At 45.6% G+C, this 27,149-nt stretch overlaps 1 protein-coding gene across 4 annotated transcripts in view; it reads right to left on the bottom strand.

Annotated features, from left to right (window-relative positions):
• The window catches only part of LOC113405016 (A-kinase anchor protein 2-like), a 238,386-nt gene that overhangs the window by 161,244 nt on the left and 49,993 nt on the right, over positions 1–27,149 (bottom strand). For 3 of the 4 annotated variants that reach the window (XM_029914324.1, XM_029914326.1, XM_029914325.1), the window contains one exon: positions 14,701–14,783. In XM_029914324.1, coding sequence (XP_029770184.1) covers positions 14,701–14,783 — 83 coding nt within the window. Of the gene's footprint in view, positions 1–1,801; positions 1,987–14,700; positions 14,784–27,149 lie in introns of those variants that run through there. The other variant, XM_024216627.3, reaches the window with a different exon arrangement.

Here is a 27,149-nt window from a genome sequence, read left to right on the forward strand (position 1 = left end):
TGTTACTCACGTCTCAAAATAAAAACACTTCCCTTTCACTAGTGGAATCAGGGAATTCATTCAAACAAGTTACTGCCTTAACATACATTTTCTGCAGTTGATAAGTGATTATGGCTGAAAACCAACAAGGCTTAATACTGCTACTGCTCATTCTGGCCAATGATTAATTCCATTAAGTAACTCAAGTGGTTGCTCATACACGGTGGCTCTTAACCCTCCTACACAGACATCTGCATAACCTTCAAAAGTGACACAAAAAATGGGGGATGAAGTAGTGGGGGAAGTCTATATTATAGTGGTTTTAAATTAAACCCTCAACATTTAAAATCTGCAACAAGTGTGCTGTGTTATTTCACAATGATCCAGGGATGGCATAATTTGCCAAGCAGATAAAGATCATTTTTAATAAAAACTATCCCTGGACATTTGGAACACTTGAGAGAAATAACCTCATTCGAAAAGCTCCCAAATTATCCTGGGGGCTACCGAGAGTTCCCATCTGATCATTAACTCATTGCCTCCCAGTCACCTTTGTACCTACACGTGCAGATATTATTCAAATGTTCCCAAGAGACCCCTGGTATTCCGTTGAGGAGGACGGCTAAGAATTCCCACGGATTTACATGTAAGACTTTTCGGAAGTTCAAATGAAGCCGGGGCACGGAGAAAAGATGGAGGTGCTCTTGCTAGCTCGGCGCTTAGATTGGGATTTGCAGCTTCCCAGAGAGGGCTCCGCTCCTCGCAAACGCCAGTACTAAGCGTGCAGAGGATGTGAGGAGACTTGAAAGGAGGAACTGCCGGGGACCCCCAGTGGGAAGGCGCTGTGCGGTGGCTGTAGGAGTGAACTCCACAGGATCCTTGCTGCATGGATTTCATTAGCTAACCTCCCCCACGGGCTACTCCCTCCAGCCCTTTCAAACACTAATAAAAATAGCTGGCTGGTGAGTGCCCGCCGCAGCAGCGAAACACGCTGGCGCAGATTAACAGCAGGGAGTGTTTGACATTCCGCACACACATGGCGGGTTCGGTCACTGGCGGCTCCCCTCTCTCCTCTCCCCCGTCTTCACTGCATCAAGCCAGGCCCCCGGCCGCTGCTCGCTCTCAGCGCTGCTCCCCCGGGTAGCCCCCCACCAGCCTCCTCCATCGCCGCTCAGCGATCGCCCTGCTATGGCCGAGCCAAGCAAACAGAAAGGACCCTGCCCCTAAACAGAAACCCCCCGAGCCCAAACCGAACCAGCTTCCCCCCCGCGGCAGGGAAACACCCCCCCCCCCCAGGATACCTGCCTGCTGCCTTCCTCCAGCCCAGCCCCATCCCTCCTGCAGACCCCACTTGCACACCCCCCCTTTCCCCTTCCAGGCACAGCTGGAGGTCACAGCCAAATGCAGCCCGCGGAACTCCCCCCCCTCAAACCACGCAATATCTGCACCCCAAAGCCCGGTGCCCTTTATCCCCCCCGACAAGCCGGCCCCTGCGCTGTTCATGGACCCCTGACAAACACCCCAGAACACCACCCCCACCCCAAAGCCCCGAAATACCCAGACCGCGCCCCCTCCCCGCAACCAGCACCCCGCCACAGTGACTGCCCCCCAATGCCCGGCTTGCCATGCCCGGCCCCCTGCCGCCACAAAGCCCCCCACCTCCCCACAGCCCCCCAACCCCCCTGCGGCATGGAGTCCCGTGCCCCGCACCCCCTCCCCGCTTGCGTGGGGCTGGGAGCTGCAGCAGCCACCCGGGGCCAAGCCCAGCTCCCATCCTGGGGCATCTCGCCCTCCCCCCCGCGCACCCAGGGGGGAAACTTACCCCGACTGCAGCGACCGACACGTCCACGTCCCCGTCCCCGCGCGGCGAGGCTGCGGGCTGCAGCGCCAGAGGTGCCCCCGGAGGCTCCGGCTCCAGCCCAAGCCCCAGCCCCGCAGCTCCACCGGCGCTCCGGCTCCGGGAAGCCCTTCAGCCAACTGCGGCAGCCCCCTGAGGCCGCTCACCCTCTGCCGCCTCCCTCCGGTCCCTCCTCCGCGGCTGCCCAGCCAGCAGCCTCGCTGCGCCGGCGGAGGGGCGGGCTGGCTCTGCCGCCCCTGCACGCAGCAGCCGGGCTAAGGCGACGCCACCCCGCGGAGCCCGCTCAGGTTACACCCGGCTCTGTCCCCAGCCCGTCCGACCCCTCCAGGGGGCTGGCAGCGGGGCAGAGCCGGGGCTGGGCTTGGCCTGAGGCTGGGAAGAGGGGTAATAACCCGGGCAAGTGGGGCCTCCTGGCTGCTAGTCCCGGGGGCAAAGGGGGGACGCCTGGGCAAAGGTCGGGGTTGCCATTCAATGCTGACTCTAAAGGGGAGAAGGAAAATCCCTGCCGACGTCCCTGGGAATTCTCAGGCCAGGGCTCCTGCAGGGTGGAAGAAAGTACATGAAGCTGTGAGCTGTGTTTTAAACCGAAATCCTACCCTAGAGCCGTGATGACACAAGATCTTTGCCGCAGGGAACGGTGCTCCCTCATCTGTCTGCATCCAGCTGTTGTCCCTTGTTTTATCATTAGGATAGGGCTAGGCTGTACCCCCCATATGAATATACCCACACGTCTAGTCCACACAAGTGCACACTCCTGCAACTTCCCTGCTCCCTGTCCCAACCGAACTAGAGCGAGCTGGGTGTGGTTACTCATGCTGCAATCACACACTGTCCCAAAGAGCACCCTAATCACACCCTGCGCTTGCAGCACAGACAGACCCTTAGTTTTCTTTGGGACAGGGACCAGCTTTTTGTTCTGTGTTTGTACAGTGCCTAGCCTAGGCGGGTGCTGCTCTAGGGCTGGGGCTCTTAGGTAATACAAAATAAACTAAATTGCAGTATGAGAATACATTGTGGGCGAGATTGATCCTTTAGGCCCCGACCTGAGGAAGCAGTAGTTGAACTGCACCACTCCTGAAGGCACCTTGACTCATATACCCCTCAAAGTAGCAGTTCCTCCCCTGCTTTCTTCTTGCTGTGGGGCAGGGAGGGGGAAGTTGTGAATGACCCAGCAGTAAATTACATCTCTCCCCTCTCCCACCCCCATACACCTGTGCTGTCTGATTGCGGCAGGGAGTAAGTGGGCACACAGTCCCTGCCTACTCCTTTCGGCCTGGATAGCTCCCACAGGTTTATAAGAGGAGGTCTTACTCTCCCTTACTCCCTTGTATAGCTGTGCAGGCTAAGTTACGACATGCATAGGCACATGAGGATCAAGGACAAAGATGATGTTGGGGGAAGATAGAGAAGAAACATCAGATGTTGCCAACTGTCGTGACTATATGACAAATCTTGCAAGATTTGGTGTTTTTCTTAACATGGCAGCTTCTGGGATCATAGAATCTCAGCTTTCATTAAAAAAAGCAACCAAGTAAAGTAGTAAGGTTCTAGCCCTTGCGGTTGGAGAGAAAAGCTTGACAACGTGATGTAAGTGTGCCCTAAAGGCTTGGAAAGCAGACGGTGAATAAAAAGAACTCAAAAGAAAAGTGTGACCTTTATAAGAGCTGAAGATGCTGCAGGGAAGTGTTTAATTAGTATTAATGAGGCAGGGTACAGATAATACACCACGAGGAAATCAAGTGATATTTCATCACGGATATTTCAAATGAGTTTTGCCTATTGTTTGTAATTTGCATTTTTAACATTTACAACAGCGGAAGAAAATTATGTCTTAAAATTTTGGTTTTAAAGATGCATTTTGTTAATATTATATTCCTTGCTCGCAGAGATTCAGATAACTGCTGTAGCTGATGCTAAAGGCAGGAAGAAGGAGAGATGACTCTTTGCCAGATTGTAACCAATGCTAACTTTTTCTTGGAAGGCAAATGAGAATTTTGCCTGACAAGTGAATGAGGACGTCAATGCACATTGTCCCAAAAGTGCCTTGGAAGGTAAGAAGAATATAGAATATCTGCAAAATTAGTTCAGTGGTCAGCAAGGGCAAAAATATTTTTCTTAAGTGACTTTTTTTCCACAGAAGCCTCATGCCTACTTTTGGTGCTCCAGGGTTTCGGAAGAGATGTAGCACTATCCCTACCATTGTTCCCCCTTAAATCAGTGGGCATTTTACAGGCCCAGATAATGCTGATTTGCAGGAAACATTGGCTTTCCTCATTCTTGTATGATTTTGGAAAGGGACCTTGAGACCCCCATCCTGCACTTGGCGGGAGAGAGGCCGGGGCAGTCCTACGGAGCATCTGCCTGAATGCCCTGGAAGTGCATCCTCTGCAGAGGTCTCCAAACATGGAGGATTTTCTTATGGATACTAGGATATCAGCAAATCATGCCTACCTGCCCCATGTCTAGGGATGGGAAAATTCCATTTTGCTTCTGACTTGACACTCCCATAAAAGTGCCCCAAATTAAAAATAGCATGGCTGCTTTTGCAGCTTTTCCCACAGAAGGGATGACTCAGCCCTGAGTAAGGGCTGTAGGATTTAGCCCATTTTCAATAACATCACACACTCGGGCAGAGGAATATGTTGGGAACATCTCAAAGGAAGAAATTCTTTCAGTGCAACTATTGTAGGGCCCAGTATTGGGCTGAATATCCAAGGATAGGAAAATGCCCTATTTATGACTCATGTGGTTAGGGAAGGCCCTGTATGCTCTGGACTAGTGTGCAGCGAAGCACTGTTCTGCAGTCTTCGTAGTAGCCATGGAGGTGCCCTGGTGCAAGAGTGTATTTCCAGTCAGGCTTGGGGAAGAGTGGATCTCAGAGACCTACATGGGAGGGGGTGCACACCACACCCACAAAGGCTGCTACATCCTTGACTGTGATAGAGTAACTGTAGTGATCTGTTGTGGGGGGGGGGGGGGGGGGTTGAGTCTTGGATTACTTCTCAGTAAGGAGCAGGGACCTCTTTTCTCAGGTCTTCTCTCATTACAAAAGGAAAGGAAATGTGGCAATGAAATGTGATGCCTTATCTGTTCATCTCCATCCTCAAATTTTCATGAGGAAGAGGAACAGGTTTTTCTTGTAATGCAGATTAAAAGTCTTAAATTAGCTGCTAGAAAGTTGGAGATTGGAATCTTCCTCCTCTCCCCAAGCTCAGACTGACATGCTGATAATCTGAGTGAAGGAACACACAGTTTTGCAGTACTACGGGCATGAAAGGAAAATGGAACTCCTGCGTGGTCTCTGTGCATTCCCTAAAAGCCCCATGAATTCAGTGATCCAGTCAGTTAGTTAACATAAGTGCTGTGAGAAATCCGGAGGTCACATTCACAAGTGCTTTATATTCAAGACAAGGGTGGAATGCTTAATATTACAGAGACGCATTATGGTCTGGTGGATACAGAACAGGTATGGGAGGCAGGAGCCCTATTCCTGGCTCTATCATTAACCTACTACACGACTTAAGGAAAGTAACTTTCTCTTCTTGTCTATTGAGATATAAAAGACAATCCCTGCCCTGAAGTAATTACAATGTGTTTGTACAGCTCCTAACTCACTGGGGGCTCAGTCTTGCTGGAGGTCTCTATGTCCTGCCCTATTACTAAATTTTAATTGCTACGTTCCTCAGCTGGCTAAGAGGCTCACTTATAAATACATATCCGTCTTACTGCATGTTTGTGTATCACAAAGCCTGATCATGCAGCCAGGTACAAGTAGTCCCGTTGACTTCAGTGTTGTGAGAGTAGTGAACTGTTTCATCAACCATCAAGTTACAAACCTAATTCTAACTACAGCATGTGGATGTGTAAACAGTCCCAGAGTGGATAACTATTCCTAGTGGGATCCACCAGAATGAAGTTACTTTATTCTGCACTTGACATCAACATGAAATCATTTTTTCTATTCTTTCAGAGGGCAGTCCCACCATTCAGCCCTCTGCTTCCCTCTGCCTCCAAAACAAATAAGCCTGCCAACCAACCCGCCCCAAGAAATCTATAACACGTGATGTGGCATGATACGAGTTTTACTGCACCTTGTTTGAGAACAATTGCATACCTCACTCATGGCAATTCCGAATTTTGGGTAATGCAGTCATCACAAATCTAAGGCAATAAAAGTTATGTAAATCTCTGCACAATTCCACCCCAGCCTATAGCTCTGCTCTGACTTCTACGCCTCTCTGTAGCTCCTTCTGTTTCCTTCCCCCAGTGTTGACTTTGTATCTTTTCATGCCATTCCTGTCCCCGAGAACCAGCAATTTCCCCTTCAGCCAACAACCACCTCCCTCCATCCTTCCAATCCCTCTTTCAAGCCTGCTTCTTGCAAGAGGCCATCCTATGCTGATATCACTGAGATGTCTCCATCTTCTCTCCCCAGTCCATGCAAGCTCTCTGTGGCAAGAAGTGAATTTGTGGTAGAGTTTTGAGTTACCACCTACCTAGATAGCACTATATAAGCACAACAGCATATCACACCATACTGCCACATATTACAAACACACACCACCTCTCCAACTTGGGCAAGGTATTCACAAACTTCAATATTTCACCAGTTCTGTACTATCACACATTGTTCCTCTGTCTAATCAACTCACAAGAGATTTAAAAAAACATTTTTAAAGAGAGAAGTTCAGTAGCTTCTCTACACTATATAAAATATATTGTTACAATAAGTGTCAATTGTTTGTGGACAGAGGGGCTTAGGCAAAGCCCAATGGAAGTCTTTCCATTGACTTCAGTGGTCAGTGGCTCAAGTCGCTATTGAAACATAGATGGTGGGTTTCAGTCACTAATAACGGGGGGGGGGGGGGGGGGGAGAAGGAGAGCGAGAAGAAAAGATGTAATATAAAGTTGTCTACACAGGGGATAAAGCAATGTTGTCCTGGAGCAGCCGAAGTGTGTTATGCTTTATGGTGCAAAGGCAGCTTCTGGAACCTGCTTGTGCTGCCCTGCAAGGAAATGCTGGGGTTTGTTGTTTGTTCCCTCCTCTCCTTCCCCCCACAGTCCCCTCAGAGTTTTTGATATTTGAAAGTGCTGGAGTATAATCACAGTCACCAACCCCTACTACTGCAGGCAAAACAAAAGCAGTTTATTACCATTATCATAAACTTTTGTAGAAGAGGATGAGAATGAGGGATTATAGACGCATTTACAGCAATTGGTTATAAATGAGAGACTTGAAAGATGAGAGTCTTAGCTTGACAAGTGGGTGAGGTAAAATATTTTATGGGACCAGCTGCTGTTGGTGAGAGAGAAGGTTGTGAGCTTACACAGAGCTCTTCTTCAGGTCTGGGGAAGGCAGATACCCTAAGGCCTGTTCTACACGGAAAAGTTAGGTTGACCCAGCTACATCGCTCAGAGGTGTGAAAAAAAATCCACACACACCCCTGGGTGTAGTTAAGGTGACCTAACCCCAACGGTGCAGAAATCTTCTGTTTCTAGAGCCGGCGCCTTTGAAGGTGGATTAACCATGTGGATGGAAGAACCCCTCCTGTGGGCGTAGGTAGTGTCTATTACGCGAAAGCAGCATTTTAAGTGTAGACAAGCCCAGAGTGTCACAACTAAATACAAAGTGGAACAGACTGTTAACTAGTTTGCTTAACACATATTACAAGACACCATTCATGAGGTTGGGAGGGGAAGGTGTTTGAAGGCCAGAAGAGGGAGGTTTGGGAAAGATTTCTGTCACCATCAAGTATGGGTTGTAATTGTTTAATATCAGGGGGTAGCCGTGTTAGTCTGTATCTACAAAAACAACAACGAGTCTGGTGGCACCTTAAAGACTAACAGATTTATTTGGGCATAAGCTTTCGTGAGTAAAAACCTCACTTCTTCGGATGCATAGAGTGAAAGTTACAGATGCAGGCATTATATACTGACACATGGAGAGCAGGGAGTTACTTCCCAAGTGGAGAACCAGTGTTGACAGGGCCAGTTCAATCAGGATGGCAGTGTTCACATGGCCAATTCAATCAGGGTGGATGTAGTCCACTCCCAATAATAGATGAGGAGGTGACACCTCATCTATTATTGGGAGTGGACTACATCCACCCTGATTGAATTGGCCCTGTCAACACTGGTTCTCCACTTGCGAAGTAACTCCCTGCTCTCCATGTTTCAGTATATAATGCCTGCATCTGTAACTTTCACTCTATGCATCCGAAGAAGTGAGGTTTTTACTCACGAAAGCTTAGGCCCAAATAAATCTGTTAGTCTTTAAGGTGCCACCAGACTTCTTAATTGTTTAATGATATCCTCTATGAATTCCAATGTGGGGTAGTACATGACAATTTGAGGTGTTGGGTCTTTTTTTCTTAAAGCAGGTTCTCTGAGAGCATTTGGGTGTCTTGTTTCATGATGTGATCTGCTTCTTTGAGGACGCGTCCTTGTTTGGTGAAGGCTGTTTTGAGTATGACATTGTGTATCTTGGACTGCCTCAGAGCATATTCGGTGTATAAAAGATTACCTCACCCACCTGGTATCTCTAATCCTGGGACCAACACAAGTACAACTCTACTTAGATTGCAATTTCTGTGGGGCAGAGACAGTCTTATGACGTGTGTTTACAGCACCTAACACAATGAGGCACTGATCCCTAATTGGGACTGTTATGTGCTCTCAGTATAAATAATAATGAGAGTTGAGTTATTGACTGGACTAAGGTGGTGATTCCAAGATTAAGGGTTAACCTGAGGGAAGATGCAGGTGACAGAAGTAATTGAAAGGGGCAGTTATGGAGCTTTGGCAGAGGCATGTAGGGAAAAATGACAGGAAATGAAATGAGGGGCTTGTAGGAACTAACAAACTTCAATTGACTTGAAGCATACGCTATTGCTTCTATTTGGTGCAAAAAGTGAGGGGAAGCCACTTAGAGGCTTTGAAGAGTTCGGATGTGATTAGAGTAGCACGAAAGAGAGATGTGAGAGGAGGTTGCCGTAGTCAAGGTGAGATAGAGACCTTAGTGATCAAAATGGAGAGGAACAGGTGGATTTTGGAAGAGGTGTAGCAGAAAAACTGGCAGGATTTAATGCCAGAATGTGGGATGAGAAGAAGAGTGCATTTATAAGTTAAGACAATGGCTAGGCTGAGGAACAGGGAGGTTATCAAGTGAACAGCAGTGACAGAAAGGAGAAAGGGAGAAATAAATACAGATGTGACATGGGATGGCAGGGGAAGGAGGAGTTTATTTTGTGGCATTTTAATTTTGGGGTGGTGGTAGGGCATCTAGGAAGACAGAGGCAATTGGAGATGTGAGGCTGAATGGAAGGGAAGAATATGGGGTGGAGCGCTAGATAAGAATTCATTAATATAGGGGTGATAGGAAATAGCTGAAGTAGTGTGACCAGATAAAGCTGGCCAAGGATAGAGTGCAGAGAGAAAAGGAAAAGCAAAGACAAAACCCTAAGAGATACTGACAGGCTGGAGGGCCAGAGGAGAAGGAGACAGACAGAAGTTGGAGGTAGGCCTTTAAAATAATGCACATGTGGCTGCATAATAGACCATTCAGACAACATTTGAGGTGGATAAGCTCAGATTCCTGCCTCTGTAGAGGCATTGTTCATCTTTACATTGCTCAAACAGAGGGTAATGGAGCCTGTTCTGTTGCAGGAGCTGGCTTTGCCACACTGAAGAGAAGTGCTTATCTTACAGATTGTATATATTCTATTAGATTTGATAAATGAGGGACTTCAAAACCTTTCATATCCAAGGGAATTCTTACATTTACCTCCACCAGCACTGAAATAAAAACTTAGGGCTGCAAGCTCTCAAAACCCTCATAGGTTTAAATATTTGCAATATCATGCCTGTAAGCTATTAGTAAAAAATCATCCATTGATCATGGAATGTTTACCCTTATTGTAATCAAAGGACAATTTTGATTCATCAACATTGCTGACCTTGGCCATAACAGGAAAGACAGCTGCACACGTTAATTGATTCTACATTATTTATGTCTTTAAAGATGAACAGCAAGACCCTTAATATCCTATTTTTTAAAAGTGCTAAGCCATATCACTAACCTTTTCTGTCTCCATGCTGCTAATCTCGAATACCTCTAAAGCGCCTCAATTTTACATATTAAAATACAAATCTTCATAAACTAAGCTGTCTTCCCTATCAATAGACATCTACATCTAGCCTTCCCCATACCCAGGATATATGCTATGAAGATTCAAGGTAGTCCCCACTCTCACAATTATGCTAGAATGGTCACAAGCACAGAATATGGCATTGGCTATGGAAGAGAGGACAAGACCGATCACACTGGAATAGTTAAGTGAGGAAACCAAGTCTTCCCAGAGCTTCTTAGTACTTCTGAAGAACCTTGATATAGTCAGAAAATAAATTCTTTTCCCACTTCTCCAATGATAAAAACTGGTAAAGAAAAACAAACAGCTCTTTTCTTGAAATACAAAGGAAAGAGTCCCATTGGTATCAGGTGGCTTGGGATCAGGCCATTGTTGGATAAGCACAGCTTCTCACCGAATTAAGTAGAAGATGGAGATCTTAGATTCACTGCATTTTCAGCTCATCGTAAGTGAAATCATGCAAAAATGTAACCATAATGATACAATGGGACTAGTATCCAATTGTAGACCTGCTAATTAAAACAGCCTGCAATCTATATGGAAATTCAGCTCTGCACTACCAAACACTTGTTGCATTTTGATCTCATTAGAATACATTCTGAGTAGGCAGTGTTATTTATCTTTGCGTGTGAAGCCAGGTGGGTACATTTTACAGACCAGAATGACAGTTTTGTTACAGTTCCCAAGCTAAGGCACAAATAAAATTACAGTGCCACAGGTCAGACGTAATGGCTGTAATAGCTTTCGACAACTCACATTGCTTTCAGCTCCCCTACCAATGCTGCATTGCTCAATATCAGCCACAGTACTTATTCAAGAGCAATTAGCAAAAGGCATAATTGTAAATGAATACTTAGTTTTGCACTCCTCTGAGCAATCCAATAAATGAGCCAGATTCTCCTCTCCATTACATCACTCCAGTCCCATTGACTTTAGCACGAACGTGGCTGCAACCAGTGTAACAGAGGAGAATTTGGCCTATGGAGAATAATAATTTGAACTGGCAGGAGTCAACTGAGGATGGCTTTAGCTACCTAAAATAGATTAAATTTTCTCTCTGAAATTGACCCATACCCTGCCTTTGGGTTTTTTAATGCAGAATGCTCATGGATTTTAACAGACCTCCATGCCCGGAATGATAGCAAGATCTGAAGCCAATTAGGAGGGGAAGTTTCTATACCACATGTGCGGGTCTCAATTTTAAAAGATGATCAGGGATTTGGGGTGCCTAACCCTTTGAGGGCCCAGCATCCCTCCCTGGAAGTTTGAGACCTCTTAAAGAGGCCTCAAACTGAGCATCCAAAATATTGAGGCACCCGAAGTCATTGGTCACCTTTGACATTTTAGGCTACACTGTGTAAGAGTCAGTTCCCGCCTCTTTACCCTGTTCTTGGTGCTCTGGCTTTTGGTTTTGTTGTAGAAGCAGCCTAGTGACGTGAATGAAACTTTCCAGAGTTTGTAGGACTAATTTTCATCTCCTATTGGTGTATGTTAACACGAATGCAGATTCAGGGCCTGGGTCTTTGGTAACTGTTCTGGCAATAAAGCAGAAGCAATCTGACTAGTAGTTAGGGCAGAAGCCTAGGACTTGGGAGCCGTGGGTTCAGGTCTCTGCTCTGGTACAGACTTTCTGTGTGACTTTGGGCAAGTCAATTACTTTCAGTTCCCCACCTGCAAAATGAAGATAATAGCACTTCCCTACCTCACAAGAGTGTTGTAAGGGGCTCCGATACGATGGTAAAGGGGGCCACACAAGATACAATGTCATGAGTGTGCTTAGTCCTTTCAATGGTTTATTAAAATATGGGGCTGCACAATTATGCCTGGTCTACACTTGTGGCGGCATGTAGCGTACATGCTGCAGGGATGAGGAAAGGCTTTGGAAGCTCCAGGAGCAGGTAGAGCTTTTCACTACAGCTGAGAAAGGCTCTGGCAGCTCCCTGAAGCGGAACATTGCACTTCTTGGGCACGTAGAGAGCCGTGTAGGGTACATACCCTAAGGTTCTGACCGGTCTCGATCCTGCTTGCCTAAGCAGTACTATCTACACTGCTATTTATACCTGTGCTAGGGTGGGGTGCAGTGTTTGACTTGACACGCCGCCATGAGCGTAGACAGCTTAAGATGGTCACTGACCCACTCCAGAACTGCTGATCAGAGGTGTGGTCCCTGGAAAATACGGTACCTCCAAGGATACCCACTGCAGCACAGCCAAAACGGTGGGCTAAAGGGATCAGCTGAACTGCCTGCTCTGGTTTATGCGTATCTCTTGAAAGATATCCTAGCCAGTGGATTGTATTATCAGTTATAACTGAAGCTCTGATTCCCTACAACCTACCTATGGACCAGACATCGCTACAAAAAAATCGGCAATTGAAATGACAGGTTGTCCACAATGAGCCTCCCAACTGCTTGTAAAGCAAATATTGCAGAGGACGAACAGAATGGCATACGCAGATGTCAACTCTCTCCCATTAAGCAGTAACGAGGGTGGAAGAATAAACCAGCTGCAGTTTATACCACCCACACACAATCTCCGTTTTGAACTACAGCTACAAGAGAGTCTCAAATAGCAGGGAACATGTTATTCTCACCATCAAAGCATTGCACATGTATAATAGGTTATTCAAGCAGATCAAGAAAGTAATGTTTTGCAATAAGATTTTTCTTAAATTGAGTCTTCATGAACTTTGTCTTGGCTCATGGGCCTGGCTGGCCCTGAAAACACAACATGTAGCAACTGTTCACGAGGGCCATGTTTTGACTGGGTCAAAGAAGATGGATACTACACTTGATTTTAGTCACAAGGCACAGCAGTTTAATATCCGATGCTGTACATCCTCCATTGGGGGCCTCTACCTTGTCCTTGGCAGGGAATGGATGTGGTGATCTATTAGGTCTTTGTTATCTTTACTGTGATATTTCTAGCTCTATTAACCCGCACAGAAGTCCCATCAACTTGAATGGGTGTGGCAATGTGCATAACCTAGAGCACAATTTGGTCTTACGATCCTAGGTTTCGTTAGGCCAAGAGGAACTTTATGGGCCAGGTCTTCAGTTGGTGTAAATCAACAAGTGATATCAATGGAGCTACGCTGCTATACACCAGCTGAGCAACTAACGTCTATGGTTATCATCTAAAAATGCTCTATCTATATCTGTATCCAGCTTTTTGGACTTGATCTAAATGGGGCCCATTCATGCTTTTTTGTATGACGTTGGTCATTTCATTGTTCAACAGCAGCAAGGAGAATTGTGTTAGAGATTCAACAGGATTGGGTTTGCCCCTCTCAGCAAATTGCAGCTTAGAGAAGCAGATGCTGGCTGGTTGTTTCATACTCTAGCACAGAACTAGTTACAGTCTGTAATCTTTGCAAAAATATAAACCTCAAACTTCATCATGCTATATGTGAAGCTCTGCTAAAGTTAGCAATTTTTGAGTGACCATTTCAGCTCGGGATCGCTTGCTCTGATCAATTTTGGTTTATTGACATGCCAGTAAGGGTGCTATACTGTTCTTTATTCAGTTTCCTGTAACAACGTTTTGCCGATTTTGTTCACAGTAACACCGATAACAGAGTCCGCCTTCCTAGTACAGAACTCTGCCAATGTCATTAAGCTTTTTCTTTCGGTGTGCATGGGATCATTTTATTAAGTGAAATTTTGTTTTAGAAAATGAGAAAGGTTAGCTCTCAGTCTTCTGTGTTTCTGTACATTTCCTAATATGGGGAGCACTTTTTTGGTTCCACAAAATTTTGTCCAACATATTTAGATTCGTAGCGATTTTCAGGAATTGAGAGACTTTAGGTCACATAGGGTCCAAGACATGAACGTTTCACATCAATAGGCATTGAACACAAGTCCTGATTTTACAAGGTGTTTATTGCTTCCAACTCCCATCGACTTCAGTCCTTTATTTTTCCCACCTGCATCTTTTACTTATTTCTTCAAATTTTTAAACACACAACTGTATGTGCCCAGACCGTACATTAGAAGTCACAGCAGGAACAAAGAACTGCCCAGGAATATATCTACCTCCAGCCAGGCCTCTCCAACAGCTGAGGGTACTCAACACATCTCAGGGAGTCGTCAGCACCTTGCAATCTGAGTCCAGAGACTAAGTGGTGTGTGGGTAGAACATGGGTGTCTGTCTATACTCCTTCCCTATGTTTCTGAGCTCTTCCACACGCTGTTTTCCAGTGCTTAAAAGGGGCTGGTGACACTAGGGACTACAGACCTGGTCCAGACGAATAGAAAGCTCTGAGGAGGGTCGACAAGAGAGTAGGCTGTAGGGGAGGAGGGGTGGGTCTCAAATCGATTCATTCAAACAAGCAAGCGAAAGCCTAATTTTGCTATGAACCGCTGAAAACATTTTACTGGTCAGCAACAGATCTGGCACTTGTTTGAGAACACTTTAAGAGTTGCCTGTTTTTCAATGCTCCAATCTGTGTTGCTGCCACCTCTGCTAGAATTCAAATATTTCAGTCATATCATAAAAACCAGTCCTCCTAAATCTCACTGTTGCATCAGGTCTTGAAATGTTTAGGAAAGGACCCACCTGAGGCCAGTTGAGTAGCATGGAACTTACTGATAGAATTTTCCTTGGCAGGAATAGCTTGTCATCACAGTGGAAAATGTAGGCTGTCTCACCTACTATTGGTTTCCATAGAGCATGAATCCATAACTTGCTGACAAGCGAAGGGTGAATATAAACTTACCATCCCAGTCACTGCTGTTTCAGGGCTTTCACATGAGCACGATCCTCTTCCATCCTTAGGCAATACAGCCATTCCCTTCACTCCTGTGAACAAAGTCAGGGAGAGTATACTTATTGAAACGTTTGTCTTGTTTGGATGCAGTACTTGCTTTGTTTCAGTCACATGTTACAGTTGGCTCAATGTTTTGTTAGTTTTATTGAGACTATTTTTAAAGGACAAGGTAAAAATAGTCTCAATAAAACTAGAATATTATTAGGGCTTCTGGTTTTAAGTTCTAACTGCTGAATACCAACAAAACCATCCCTAATACAAAAACACGAAATCAGCGTTTATCCAAAAAACATAGGAAAGATACCAGAAATGATAAGGGTCTACACAACAGAAACAAACAACAAGGGGGTGTTTTATAAAGCGCACTAAGGTGTTGCACATTAATTGATCTGTGTAGAGCCTGCTGATGAGCACTAAAGGGTCTCTAGTGTGCTTTAACATGGTGCTGTTTGAAACAGGACTATGTTAATACACACTGGGAAACATTACAAAGATGACTTATTATAGTATATACACAAAAATCCCCCAACCTCCCTCCCATTTTTGGACATAGAATCGTAGGACTGGAAGGGACCTTGAGAAGTCATCTAGTCCAGTCCCCTGCATTTATGGCAGGACTAAGTATTATCTAGACCATTTCTGACAGGTGTTTGTCTAACCTGCTCTTAAAAATCTTCAATGATGGCAATTCCACAACCTCCCTAGGCAATTTATTCCAGTGCTTAACCACCCTGACAGTTAGGAAGTTTTCCCCAATGTCCAACCTAAACCTCCTTTGCTGCAATTTAAGCCCATTGCCTATCCTCAGAGGTCAAGAACAACAATTCTCCCTCCTCCTTGTAACAACCTTTTATGTACTTGAAAACTTATGTCCCCTCAGTCTTCCCTTTTCCAGACTAAAACTTCCCCCCCCCCCCCAATCTTCCCTCATAGGTCATGTTTTCTAGACCTTTAATAATTTTTGTTGCTCTTCTCTGGACTTTCTCCAATTTGTCCACATCTTTCCTGAAATGTGGCACCCAGAACTGGACACAGTACTCCAGCTGAGGCCTAATCAGCATGGAGCAGAGCAGAAGAATTACTTCTTGTGTCTTGCTTACAACAACTCCTGCGAATACATCCCAGAATGATGTTCACTTTTTGGGAGGGAAGCAATAGTGTTACACTGTTGACTTATATTTAGCTTGTGGTCCACCACGAACCCCAGATCACTTTCCGCAGCACTCCTTCCTAAGCAGTCATTTCCCATTTTGTAAAGAAGGAACCGTCAATTGCACACAAAGTGGAGTACTTTGCATTTGTCCTTACTGAATTTCATCCTATTTAATTCAGACCATTTCTCCAGTTTGTCCAGATCATTTTGAATTTTAATCCTATCCTCCAAAGCACTTGCAACCCCTCCCAGCTTGGTATCATCCACAAACTTTATAAGTGTCCTCTCTATGCCACTATGTAAATCATTGATGAAGATATTGAACAGAACCAGACCCAGAACTGATCCCTGCAGGACCCCACTTGTTATGCCCTCCCAGCATGACTGTGAAGCACTGATAACTAAGCTCTGGGAATAGTTTTCCAACCAGTTATGTACCCACCTTATAGTAGCTCCATCTAGGTTGCATTTCCCTAGTTTATGAGGTCACGAGAAACAGTACCAAAAGCTTTAGTAAAGTCAAGATATACCATCTCTACTGCTCCCACCCCCCCAGGCCACAAAGCTTTCTTTGATGGGGTAATGAGCCATCAGGTTGGTTTGACACAATTTGTTCTTGACAAATCCATGCTGTTACTTATCACCTTATCTTCTAGATGTTTGCAAATTGATTGCTTAATTTGCTCCATTATCTTTCTACATCTGCATAAAAAAATTAAATTGCCAAAAATAAATCCTGAAAAATGAAAATACCCCCCAAAACAGAAGCCCTAAATATATAAATAGTTTTGGCCATCAGTGCAATACAGCCACCTCTGGGGCACAACACAGCAGCTGTTTAATAGTGCAAGATGCTACCCAACAGCTAAATGCAGGAAATGGAGAATCGTCGATTTAAATGACGCTGAAGAGACACTTCTTATAGGCAGAATGTAAATTAGCTCTATTGCAATTTGGCCAGGACAGTAGGACTAGGACCCTCGTCAGAAGTGCCATAGTGAAGACTTCTCCCTGATTTTCATTTACACTGCTTCAGCAGTGCCTAGAAGGGGCCTTAGTAGAAGTGAGAATCAGGCTTTTTTATTTTTTTTAATACCTTATCCAAAATACAGCACACTGGACAGTCCAGTGCCTCCCACTACTACCCTGGGGCAATAGCTGAGGATCAACGCCCAGGGAAGTGTGGCCCCTCCTGGATCAAGCATCCCACTTCCTGGAGAATCTTGAAGTTTCCTTAGGATTCTCATCCAAAGGTGAACTAGTGTCAGCCCTACTTTGCTAGGCCGGATTAATGCACACACCTGAAGGGCGTATGGCTGAAGGCAGTTTAAAAATTTGCTACTCTGAATAATTGCCCTATTAATATTATGTCCAAATCAAGCTTAAGGCTAGAGAGAAAAGGAAGAAAAAAAAGCCTGAAAATAATTCTAATAGATCCAGGGATAGGCCAGCTCAAGTGCAAGCCCTCAGACAGTGGTTTGATTACTTAGGTCAATGGCAAAAATCTAAAACTAACAGATTTAACATTAAAGTCCAGGTCAGATTAAATTGTTTAATATTTACTTGGCTGCCAAATGAATTTAGAGGGTTACAATCGCATCTCAATGCACAAGGATTTATACAAGTAACTTCCAGTGGTGTTTACAGAATGGCAATTTACGGGCCGAGGGATGTGGGCCACTTCTGAGATATGGTGGTCCACGGGGTGGATTTGTATTAAGGAGAGTGTGGTTTTGTAGTCATACAGGCACAGAGATAATATACCCAATGGTGGTGTGCACTTGTGGGCAATATGCTTTCCCTATCTGCACTTGCTAAATTTTAAATCTTATTGGTATAAGAAATAGTGGTCTAGAGGTTCAAGCAGGGTGTTCTATGCTTGACTTTAAGCACGATCTCTGCTGCTTTTTGGTTTTATTACAGTTACCCTTTCTGAAGGATTGTCTGCCTGAAGGAAGGCAAACAGTTTCCACTCTGCCGCTTATCCATGGAAATATTCCTTTACCAGCATTGATCACATGCTAGTTTAGCACTGAAGGAAAAAAGTATTCACATGTAACATGGATTGATTTGGGACTTTTCTAATGTTACTGTTTTTCTATAGAGTGAATAAGAATAGCTGGTGGATTATCTTGCTTTCGTGTCAGGCAGTTAGGCATTCACTATTGTGGAGGAAAATTTTCCAAAGTGCTTACAGAGGTTTAGGAGCACAAATCCCTTTCATTTTCAAATCAGTGGGATTTGTGCTCCTAAATCCCTATAGGCACTTCTGAAAATCTCCCCCCCCCCCCACCAGTTTCTATTAGAGACTTGGAGATTTTTTCTTTGCACACACTGACATTAATGGCAAATGTTCACCTCTATGGAGAGCAGATCCAGCAGTAAACTGGAGATTTAAGGCCAGTTTTTCTAGAGCTTAGCACCCAGCTCTCATTTAGGAGCTAAATGAGTGGACAGTTTGGAAGCTGCTGGGTGATGGGCACTTTGAAGATCTTTGGTTTTTTGGGGGCGTGGGGCTTACAATCCACTAGGGCAGGGATCGGCAACCTGCGGCCCGCCAGGGTAAGCCCCCTGGTGGGCCAGGCCGGTTTGTTTACCTGCCGCGTCCGCAGGTTCGGACGATCCCGGCTCCCACTGGCCGCGGTTCACCACTCCAGGCCAATGGGGGCTGCGGGAAGCGGCATGGGCCGAGGGATGTGGGCCACTTCTGAGATATGGTGGTCCACGGGGTGCATTTGTATTAAGGATAGTGTGGTTTTGTAGTCATACAGGGACCGTAGAAAAACCCAAATGTATGCCATTCAAAATAATCTAAATGGCTACAGGTACCACCACTTCACGTTACCATTACAGCCAATTTTTTAATCTCTCGTCGTGTGACCAGGCAGCAAAGATGAGGTAAATCAGCCATAACGGCTGCAGGGCAGCTCCACCAACACTATCTGGCTCAGAAGCTTTGCTGTGCTTTCTAGCTCCGCTCAGGGCTGACTGGTTTCCTTTTATTTGCTGCGGAGTTCAATGGAGAATAGTGTTTGATGGTTGCTGGGAGCTCAACAAGAAGAAAGATGGGATAATACAATGGAAATGAAGCTGAGCAAACAGTCTCTCTTCTTAAGAGATGCATACAGGCAAAGTTGGAGAGAAAGGAAGCTGCAGTAATTGAAGAGGATAGATTTGCACTGCCAGTTAAACAGGAACTTTGAACGTGCAGGAAAGAGGGAGAGACCTGGATTTGTTTTAACAAAAGGAGAAAGGATGTTAGTACTTGAGGAACGGGTTTTAGTCTAGAAAGCAGCTGCCTCTCTCCTTGGTGGTGCAGGATTCAGTGAACATACAACATCTGTGCTCAAATCAAGGTGTTCATCAGCTTTAAAACCCAGAAGGATCTGGGACCCATGTATCCAAGCAGGTGTCTCCCCATTACTCTGTGATGCCTACCCAAAAACAAACCTCTTGACAATGATTAAACTATTGGGGTGCTGAGACCACTACTTATCATACTGATCAATATTGGCTCAGTTTCCTTGTATTCCTCTGTCTGTATCAGTCTTATCTTTTGAGTAATATTTAGATTGCAAATTCTTCGTGCCAGGGACTGCCTTTTGTTCTGTTCCTAGGTGCTCCAGTAACGCTAACAATAAATAGTATCCCAGCACTGCAGTTAATCTGCTGGGAGACTCTAGCTATTGGTTCCTCAATTACCACCATGGTTCTCAGGGGAGACATCCTGCCTGGTCTATCTCATGTGCTCGCCCTGGCAGGTCTAGTGACTTTAGAGGCATTGACTTTAAAAACTACAAGGGGGGGGGGGAGAAAAAAAAAGAAAAAAAAAAAAAAAAAAAAAACACCACCCTAGTTTTCGCAAATGGCATATCCAATGAGTGCTTAAATTTGGAGACTGTAGCACCGACCTGCCCTGACATTAAGTTGTTAGAAGACAAATAACCAGATACCACCTCTAACTTTGGGATAGATTGACTTCAGAGGTCAACTTTGCAGTACAGGTCTCTACAAAAATGCCATTTGATGCAGCCAGCCTCTGAGGCACAGGTCACAGTGCAAGAACGGACAGCATAGGACAATTTTAGAAAGAAGCTCTGTCTCTTCAAATAGGGCTTGTCTACACAAGCATGTGCAAGCACAGAATCTACAGCAGCACAGCTATGGTGTTATAGCACCATAGCACAGATGCATCCTACAGCAACAGAAGGGGTTTTTTCCATTTAATCCACCTCCCTGAGTGGCAGTAGCTAAGTTGAAGGAGGCGTTCTGCCATCCACCTAGCTGTATTTACATAGTGTGTGTGTGTGTGCGTATGTGCATTTGAACACCCTGAGCAATGAAGCTATGTCAATCAAAATGTTAAAGTTACACCAGGCCCAATTAGTGGGCAGGAACAATCCTGCATCTTGCATGGAATGAACCACATGACCGACAGAATCAGGTCTTTTTCACCTCTCTTTATGATGGACATCTTATCTACTGTTAAGTCAGGGGTTCTCAAACTGGGGATTGGGACCCCTCAGGGGGTTGTGAGGTTATTATATGGGGGGTCATAAGCTGTCAGCCTGCACCCCAAACCCCACTTTGCATCCAGCATTTATAATACAGTTAAATATATATTTAAAAAGTGTTTTTAATTTATAAGGGGAGGGGATTGCACTCAGAGGCTTGCTATGTGAAAGGGGTCCCCAGTACAAAAGTTTGAGAACCCCTGTGTTAAGTGTTATGTAGCATACAAGCCTTGAGGTTATATTCTCTGGTGGTAGGCCTGTTACATTCTTGCACACTGAATCATAGAACACGATTATTTGTGTGTAGTCCTGGTCTATGTGCACATTTTCGATTTGTTTGGGCCAATCCATTGTATATCAATTACTCACCCAGCTCAGTACTGTCTCAAATGTTAACCCCTTTAGTCATTAAAGAGAAAACCAAAATTTGTGATCATCTCCCTCTCTTGATAGTATCAGACTGAGCCTGAAGCCCTGGAAACCGTTAAACCACAAAACAGGCGAGGCCACCTTGAAATTCCTACATTATGCCCTGCAGGAAGAATTCAGTTAAATATTGAGTTCCTTTAATAAAAAAAAAAAAAAAAAAAAAAAAAAACCCAACACTTCTTTCCTGGACAGGAGGAGGATTTTGTTTTAGGTGCTTCTGCTAGGGTGACCAGATGTCCCGATTTTATAGGGACAGTCCCCGATTTTTGGTTCTTTTTCTTATACAGGCTCCTATTACCCCTCACCCCCATCGCAATTTTTCACACTTGCTGTATGGTCACCCTAGCTTCTGCTGAAGTAAGTGTAATGTTACTTCCAATATATTATTCAGCTTATAGAGGTCTGTCGCACAGAGATCTAGGCTGGGTGTGGTCCCTGGTAAACCAGGAAACAAACTGCAACTCAAGCTGCATGGAAGGCTGTCTGTCGATTTAGTTGGTAGCAGTTTGCTTTAATGAAGGCTTCTTATTTAAGAGATTGATTCCATGCATCATGGCCTAGGGACCACTTCTAAGCAAGTGTCTACAAGGCAGTCATCATGGGGTGTGACGCAGCACAAGTAGGCATACCTGAGCTAGCTTTAATGTAGCTAGTATAGTGAAGCTGTGGCACCTCAGGCTTCAGAAGCCAGCCTGGGACCTTGTGTCCTTACTCAGACAGCTAGCCCCTGGTGGGTACCAAAGTCATCCAGCCCTAGCTTCACTGCTATTGGTACCCACCAGAGGCATTGCTTTGGGGCAAAGAGGGCAGTTGCTCCTGCCAAACGTTTCATGCTCCATTACGTCTTCTAGTGCCCCGCCAGACAAGGGCAACGCTAGTGAGGGGCATGAATGGTCTGGAGGGGCACATTCCAGAGGGGACGGAGAGGGAGGGGAAGCTGTCCCTGTCCTGTCCCTCCCACCAAGTTACAGCTGTGCTCAGGTATGTGCCTGGACCAGAGTAGCCTGCCTGAGCTCGCTGGAGTCGCTTTGCCTGCTGCTGCCTGCCTGTGAGCGAGGGCTCAGGGGAGGGAGGAAGAAAGGGAGCAGGGAGGAAGGGGGGGTGCGCGCCAGGGACACTGGGGATGATCATGGGTGGGACAGGGAGGCAGCATAGGCCAGACTTTGCAGGATGAGTACATATGTTCTGTAAGTTGACACAACTTGGTTCCCTCCCCCTTTCCTAGAATTTTTCTGGAAAGATGCCTCTGGTACCTGCACTAGCTAGATTAAAGCGAACTCAGGTATGCCTGGATGTGCTTCAGTCACATCCCTCCACTGCAGTGTAGATGTAGCCTAAGTCTTTAGGGTAGGGCAGTCTGACTGCCCATAAGTCTTTGCCCTCCATGCGGGGGTTATGTGGACGTCCCTCCAATAGCAATTGGTTTAAGATCACCAATGCATTTCCCCGGCTTCCTGCATGCTGCTGACAGTGTGGTATTCCAGCAGGTGGTTACAAATTCTCCCCTGATATTGACAGTTATAGCTTAGGCCATGTTTACCACTGTATGTTGCTCAGGGGTATGAAACAGACATGTGCTCCCCAGCCGCTCATTGAACTAGTCTGATGATGTTGACGGGAGCTCTCCCCCATTGGCATAACGCAGGTCCACGACGCTTGTAAGCGTAGACCTGGTCTCTGATTCAGGAACCAAAATAATTTATCCTGATAGAACTTCATGTACATACTCAGCCTTTGGTTAGTAGAACAAAAAACAAACACACTCAACTCACAAGTGCTATTAAAACGTTTGAAGTGGAAACCAGTCCTAGGACTGAAGGTTAAAAGATTCAGAGAGCGCCTTGTGCCAGAGTCTTGTTCTGAAGGCCACCCACGTAGTCACCAGCGCTCCCTTTCACGCTGCACAGCTCTTGACAGTGGAGAGATGCAGTGAGGGGTTTGGAGAAGAATATTGGGATGAAGTAACTACAACTTTGACATGTAAAAAGGGGCAAAAATCCTTGATTGTAGTTTCTTCTAATCAAATAATTAACCTGCCCTCAGAATTAAGTAGAACATTCACTGTCCATTTTTACAATTCTTTTTAAGAGAACAAAGGAAGGGAAACTGCAAAGAGTAGGGGGGTGGGTGGGAAATCACACCATATGGAAGAGGAAAAGTAAAAAAGAAGAGAAAACTCATTAAAGGTTTGGTCACAAACCCACTCTCACTAAGCCAATCTTGACAGCTCCCATACATTTCCAGAGGGGTTTGTATTAGGCTCAATGCAAGTGAACTCTGGGGAGGATTACAGGGGTATGGAGGAAAGGAAGGTCAGTGAGTGATAGATCTGCAGAAAGGAAAGCAAGATAAAAGGTATTTACAGTAGCAGCCACTTCTCCTGCCATCACATGCTTCAGGGAGATGAGTCTTTTTTGGAGCAAATGGCAAATTTTTCTGCATTGAAGAGTCACAGAGGTAAGCAAAGGGGAATAAAAGGGAGCAAAAGTGTAGCATTCCTACTAGAGACCTGTAAGTAGTTACAGGCAGCGGTGGTTCTTAAAATGGAATCATTGTACGTGGCACTGTTGCAACAGAACAGGCACAGTGTTACAGGAAGCTCCCTGAGCGACCGATGGGGAATACAGCTCACTCATGCAACTTGTATTTATTAATGATATTTCAAGCCCACCCAAAAGAAGGTAGCTACATCTATGCAAATCTTAATGAGACAGATACAACTGAGGCTGCTAGAGCGAATGAGCTGCTGAGGTAATCAGAGGCTGATAATGGACTGCTGGGAGGAGGAGGTAGAAACCAGAAGGCCACATTCAGAGCTTACACAAATGGTGATGAAAGTTACACATCAGTCACTGAGCATAAGTGGGCCAGATTCATCCTTGCTGGCCCTCTGCTGCCTTTACTGGAGTTGCACCGAGGATGAATTTGGCCAACTGGGTGTATGAACGGCTGTTGCATTCTAGGCCTAATAAATCTTCGAGTAAGAGATGGATGTTTTGTAGGGACTTGGTGAAGAAATGGTGAAAGCACTGGTGCAGGAAAGGAACATTGCAGCCTTGCCTTAGGCTTCTAGGGAAGCCATGTCTAGTGTGCGGAGTACTGATCCAGAACTGAAGAAAAGGGGATGTTACATCCTGTTCAGAGAACGAGACCCCAAACAAAAAAAACCCCCACCACACAACCATATTCAAAAATGTGCAAAGGCTTTGTACGTTCAGAATGTGTCACCTATTTGCTCAAAGTAGTAGCCATTTACTGCCACTTTGCTGCGGTTGTGCCTTTTACATAGATCGCAACAGTGACAATTCCCATTGTCTAAATGTGGGGTCAGTTAGACCAACACCTGTATACTTGGGGGCGGGGGGGGGAGAAGGGAACATATAGTGTAAAGTGTATTTGATCATGAGGTCAGTGAGACCACAACACAAGTACTGTGTAGGCTGCTTCTAGATCAAGGAAAGTTTTAACTTGTTCATCATTGTATAAGTTCACTGGTTACAAGAGTCAGTTTAAATGCAACCCCCGTGTACCCCCAATTTCGACATACTAGGGGTCCCCCATATTGGAATAGTTGGGAGATATTTGGTCTAATAAGAGGGTTAAACAGAAGCAGGGGAGGGGATTGAGTTATTTGGGGGTTGGGTAGGATGGATTAGGGCTGTGGGAGAAGGGTTGGTTGGGGGCAGACAGCTCCTTGCATTGCTTGGCGGTGCCGGTGTCCACGGCTGGCTCTCCTCTACAGCCTGTTCCCCTTCCCGTCCCTCTGTCTTGCTCGTACCAGCCTGAGCTCTGCTTGCAGGCACAGCAGGGGGCCAGGGATGGGGCTAGCCGTCTGGGGGCTGGCTGCACTCGGGATGGACTCTGCCTCCAGCACCAGGCTGGGTCTGCAAGGGCTCACCTTATCACCACCGGGGACTCTCCCTGCTGCTGCCTGGCGGCTCAGTGCCACGCTGGCCCTGGCACCACTAGAGACTGACGTTCACCCGCTGAGCTGGTGGCAGGGTGGCTCAGGTCTGGCCTTTCTAGCCCAAGATACCTCTCTCTTTAGATTTTAAGTTCTTGAGGACAGGGACTGTCTCAGTGTGTGACTGTTCAATGTGGGGCCCTGCTTTCAGCCATGAACTCTAGCTGCTTCTGCGTTACAAATAATAAAGTTCCAAAGTTTAAATTTAACCTGTAAACCCTAGTTTCCTCTTCAGAGACTTTCAGAAACACACCAGAGTCCCAAGGTAGGGTACAGGTTCTCTTTGAAGAAAGACACTAATGAGGTTGCAATGCCTTTGGCGGTGAGCTGGGTGTTTATGATGGAAAGGCCTCACCCTACGGGCATCCATCTCCATTTTTCATCTCTTCAGGTGTGGCATTCTAGACCTCGTTTGCAGTGTTAGGCCTAATGAAAATGGTAGGAGGGGTTATAGTGACAGAGAAACAATGTACCTCCATGTTCGCTCACATAGAGCCAGACTGAAAGCCCATTGAAGTCAGTGGGAATCTTTGGGTACATCTACACTACCCACCACAAAGCCCTTTCCCTTGCTCCCCAAACTCAATCCTTTACTTACTGGATTTCCACACTATGCAAAGCCAACAGTGGCGTGTAGTGGACGTGGAGGCAACCTCTCAGGATAAACTATGGCCCTTATCCAGAGCCCACTGAAGTCAATACAAAGGCCTGGTCTACACTGGAGGGGGGGGGGGGGAAGAGAGGAGATCAATCGATCGATCCAAGATACACAACTTCAGCTACGAGAATAGCATAGCTGGAGTCAACGTATCTTAGATTGATTTAGAATCACTTGCTTTGCGTCGGCACGGGATCAACAGCCGCAGTTCCCCCGTCGACTCCGCTTCCGCCTCTCGCCGTGGTGGAGTTCTGGAGTTGATGGCAGAGCAATCTGAGATTGATTTATCGTGTCTGCTCTGCTTTTTGACAGTCTGCCCTGAGGTTGACACTCATGGTTGTGAGCCACTCCAGACAGCGTGACGTGGACCACTTGCAGAATAAGGTACCACTCAACTGGAATAAAGGTACCAGAATGTGGCCCTTACTGAAGAAGTTTGGCAATCTTAGAAGATGATCTATAATTAAGACAGACAGTAGTGCCACAATTCCCCAAGTACAATTAAGCTACCCCAAAAGCTAAGCCACCATATATAAACAACATCCACATAGTGTATAGCTTCCTAATTAGTCACCTGGTATGGTCAAGAATTAAAGCATGTAGTGAACATGTATCATTTCCTGCCTAGAATATTCAAAGGAAGTGTAACTTATTGATGCATAGATTCAGTTTGTTTCATAGCAGAGTCCCATGCTTGAAGGAGATCTAATAAAGGACTGCCTAGGTTTGAAGAGAAATCTAGCAAGGCATGAAGTGTCAACCTTTAATGCAAAGTTAGAAGGGGAATTTGTCATAATATTGGGTTATAGTGTGAACCTGAAGGACTTAACATTTTACAGAAAGGTCAGTTAGCACTGTGCCAAATGCTCCTGCATGTCTTACTACATAGTCTTCCCAATACATACATACCACCAGTGGAACAGAGGGTGAAGAGAATGAAGTTATATTGTACCAAGATTTGAAATTAACTTTCACATTACCAGTAACTGATATGTATTGCTACTGTGCTGGAGACAGTACTTGTAAGAGGATTTTAAAGCTGTGGCATTGTGAGGAGAGGACATTTGTTTGACAGATTCCTGTTCTGAACTGGAGTTACAGCTAGTCAACCTCAAAAGGCTTGATTCTAAGGCTTCAAAAGTTGGGCTGCTCATCTGAAGCTCTTGAGTCTGCAAACTAGGGCTGGAAATCTAGCAAGTGCCTCCGGTGAGGTTTGTCCTTCCTAAAGCTGTTAGTTTGTTGGTTGTGCCTTTGCTTGCCATGTGCTGTTTATAGCCTGGTCTGTTTGCTGAGCCTAGTGGCCTGCTAGGCAAGGCTGAGAGCTTCCTAATAAGGCTTTACCCTACCATCCTTTGATCCCAAATGCCTTTAGGATCCCTTGACAAACGAGTGGGGCTAATTCAGGGTGAACCAGCAGAGGTGCTGGAACAATGTGTGTTGTGGGGGTGCTGAGAGCCATTGAATCAAACTGTAAACCCTGTATATAATGGAAACCACTTCAAGCCAGGGGGTCAGTAGCACCCCAAATTCCATCACCTCTGAGAACCGGGGTTTAAAAAGCCAGCTCTTAACTTACTGGAGGAGTTAGCTAACAGGAGGGTTATGTGAGGGAGAGTTTTGTGGAGGGAGGGGAGAGATGAGAGCCAGATACAGCTAACAAAAACCAAACCAACCATACAT

This window comes from Terrapene carolina, unplaced genomic scaffold (assembly GCF_002925995.2).
Source record: "Terrapene carolina triunguis isolate 2854851 unplaced genomic scaffold, T_m_triunguis-2.0 Scaffold35022, whole genome shotgun sequence".
Classification (NCBI taxonomy): domain Eukaryota; kingdom Metazoa; phylum Chordata; order Testudines; family Emydidae; genus Terrapene; species Terrapene triunguis.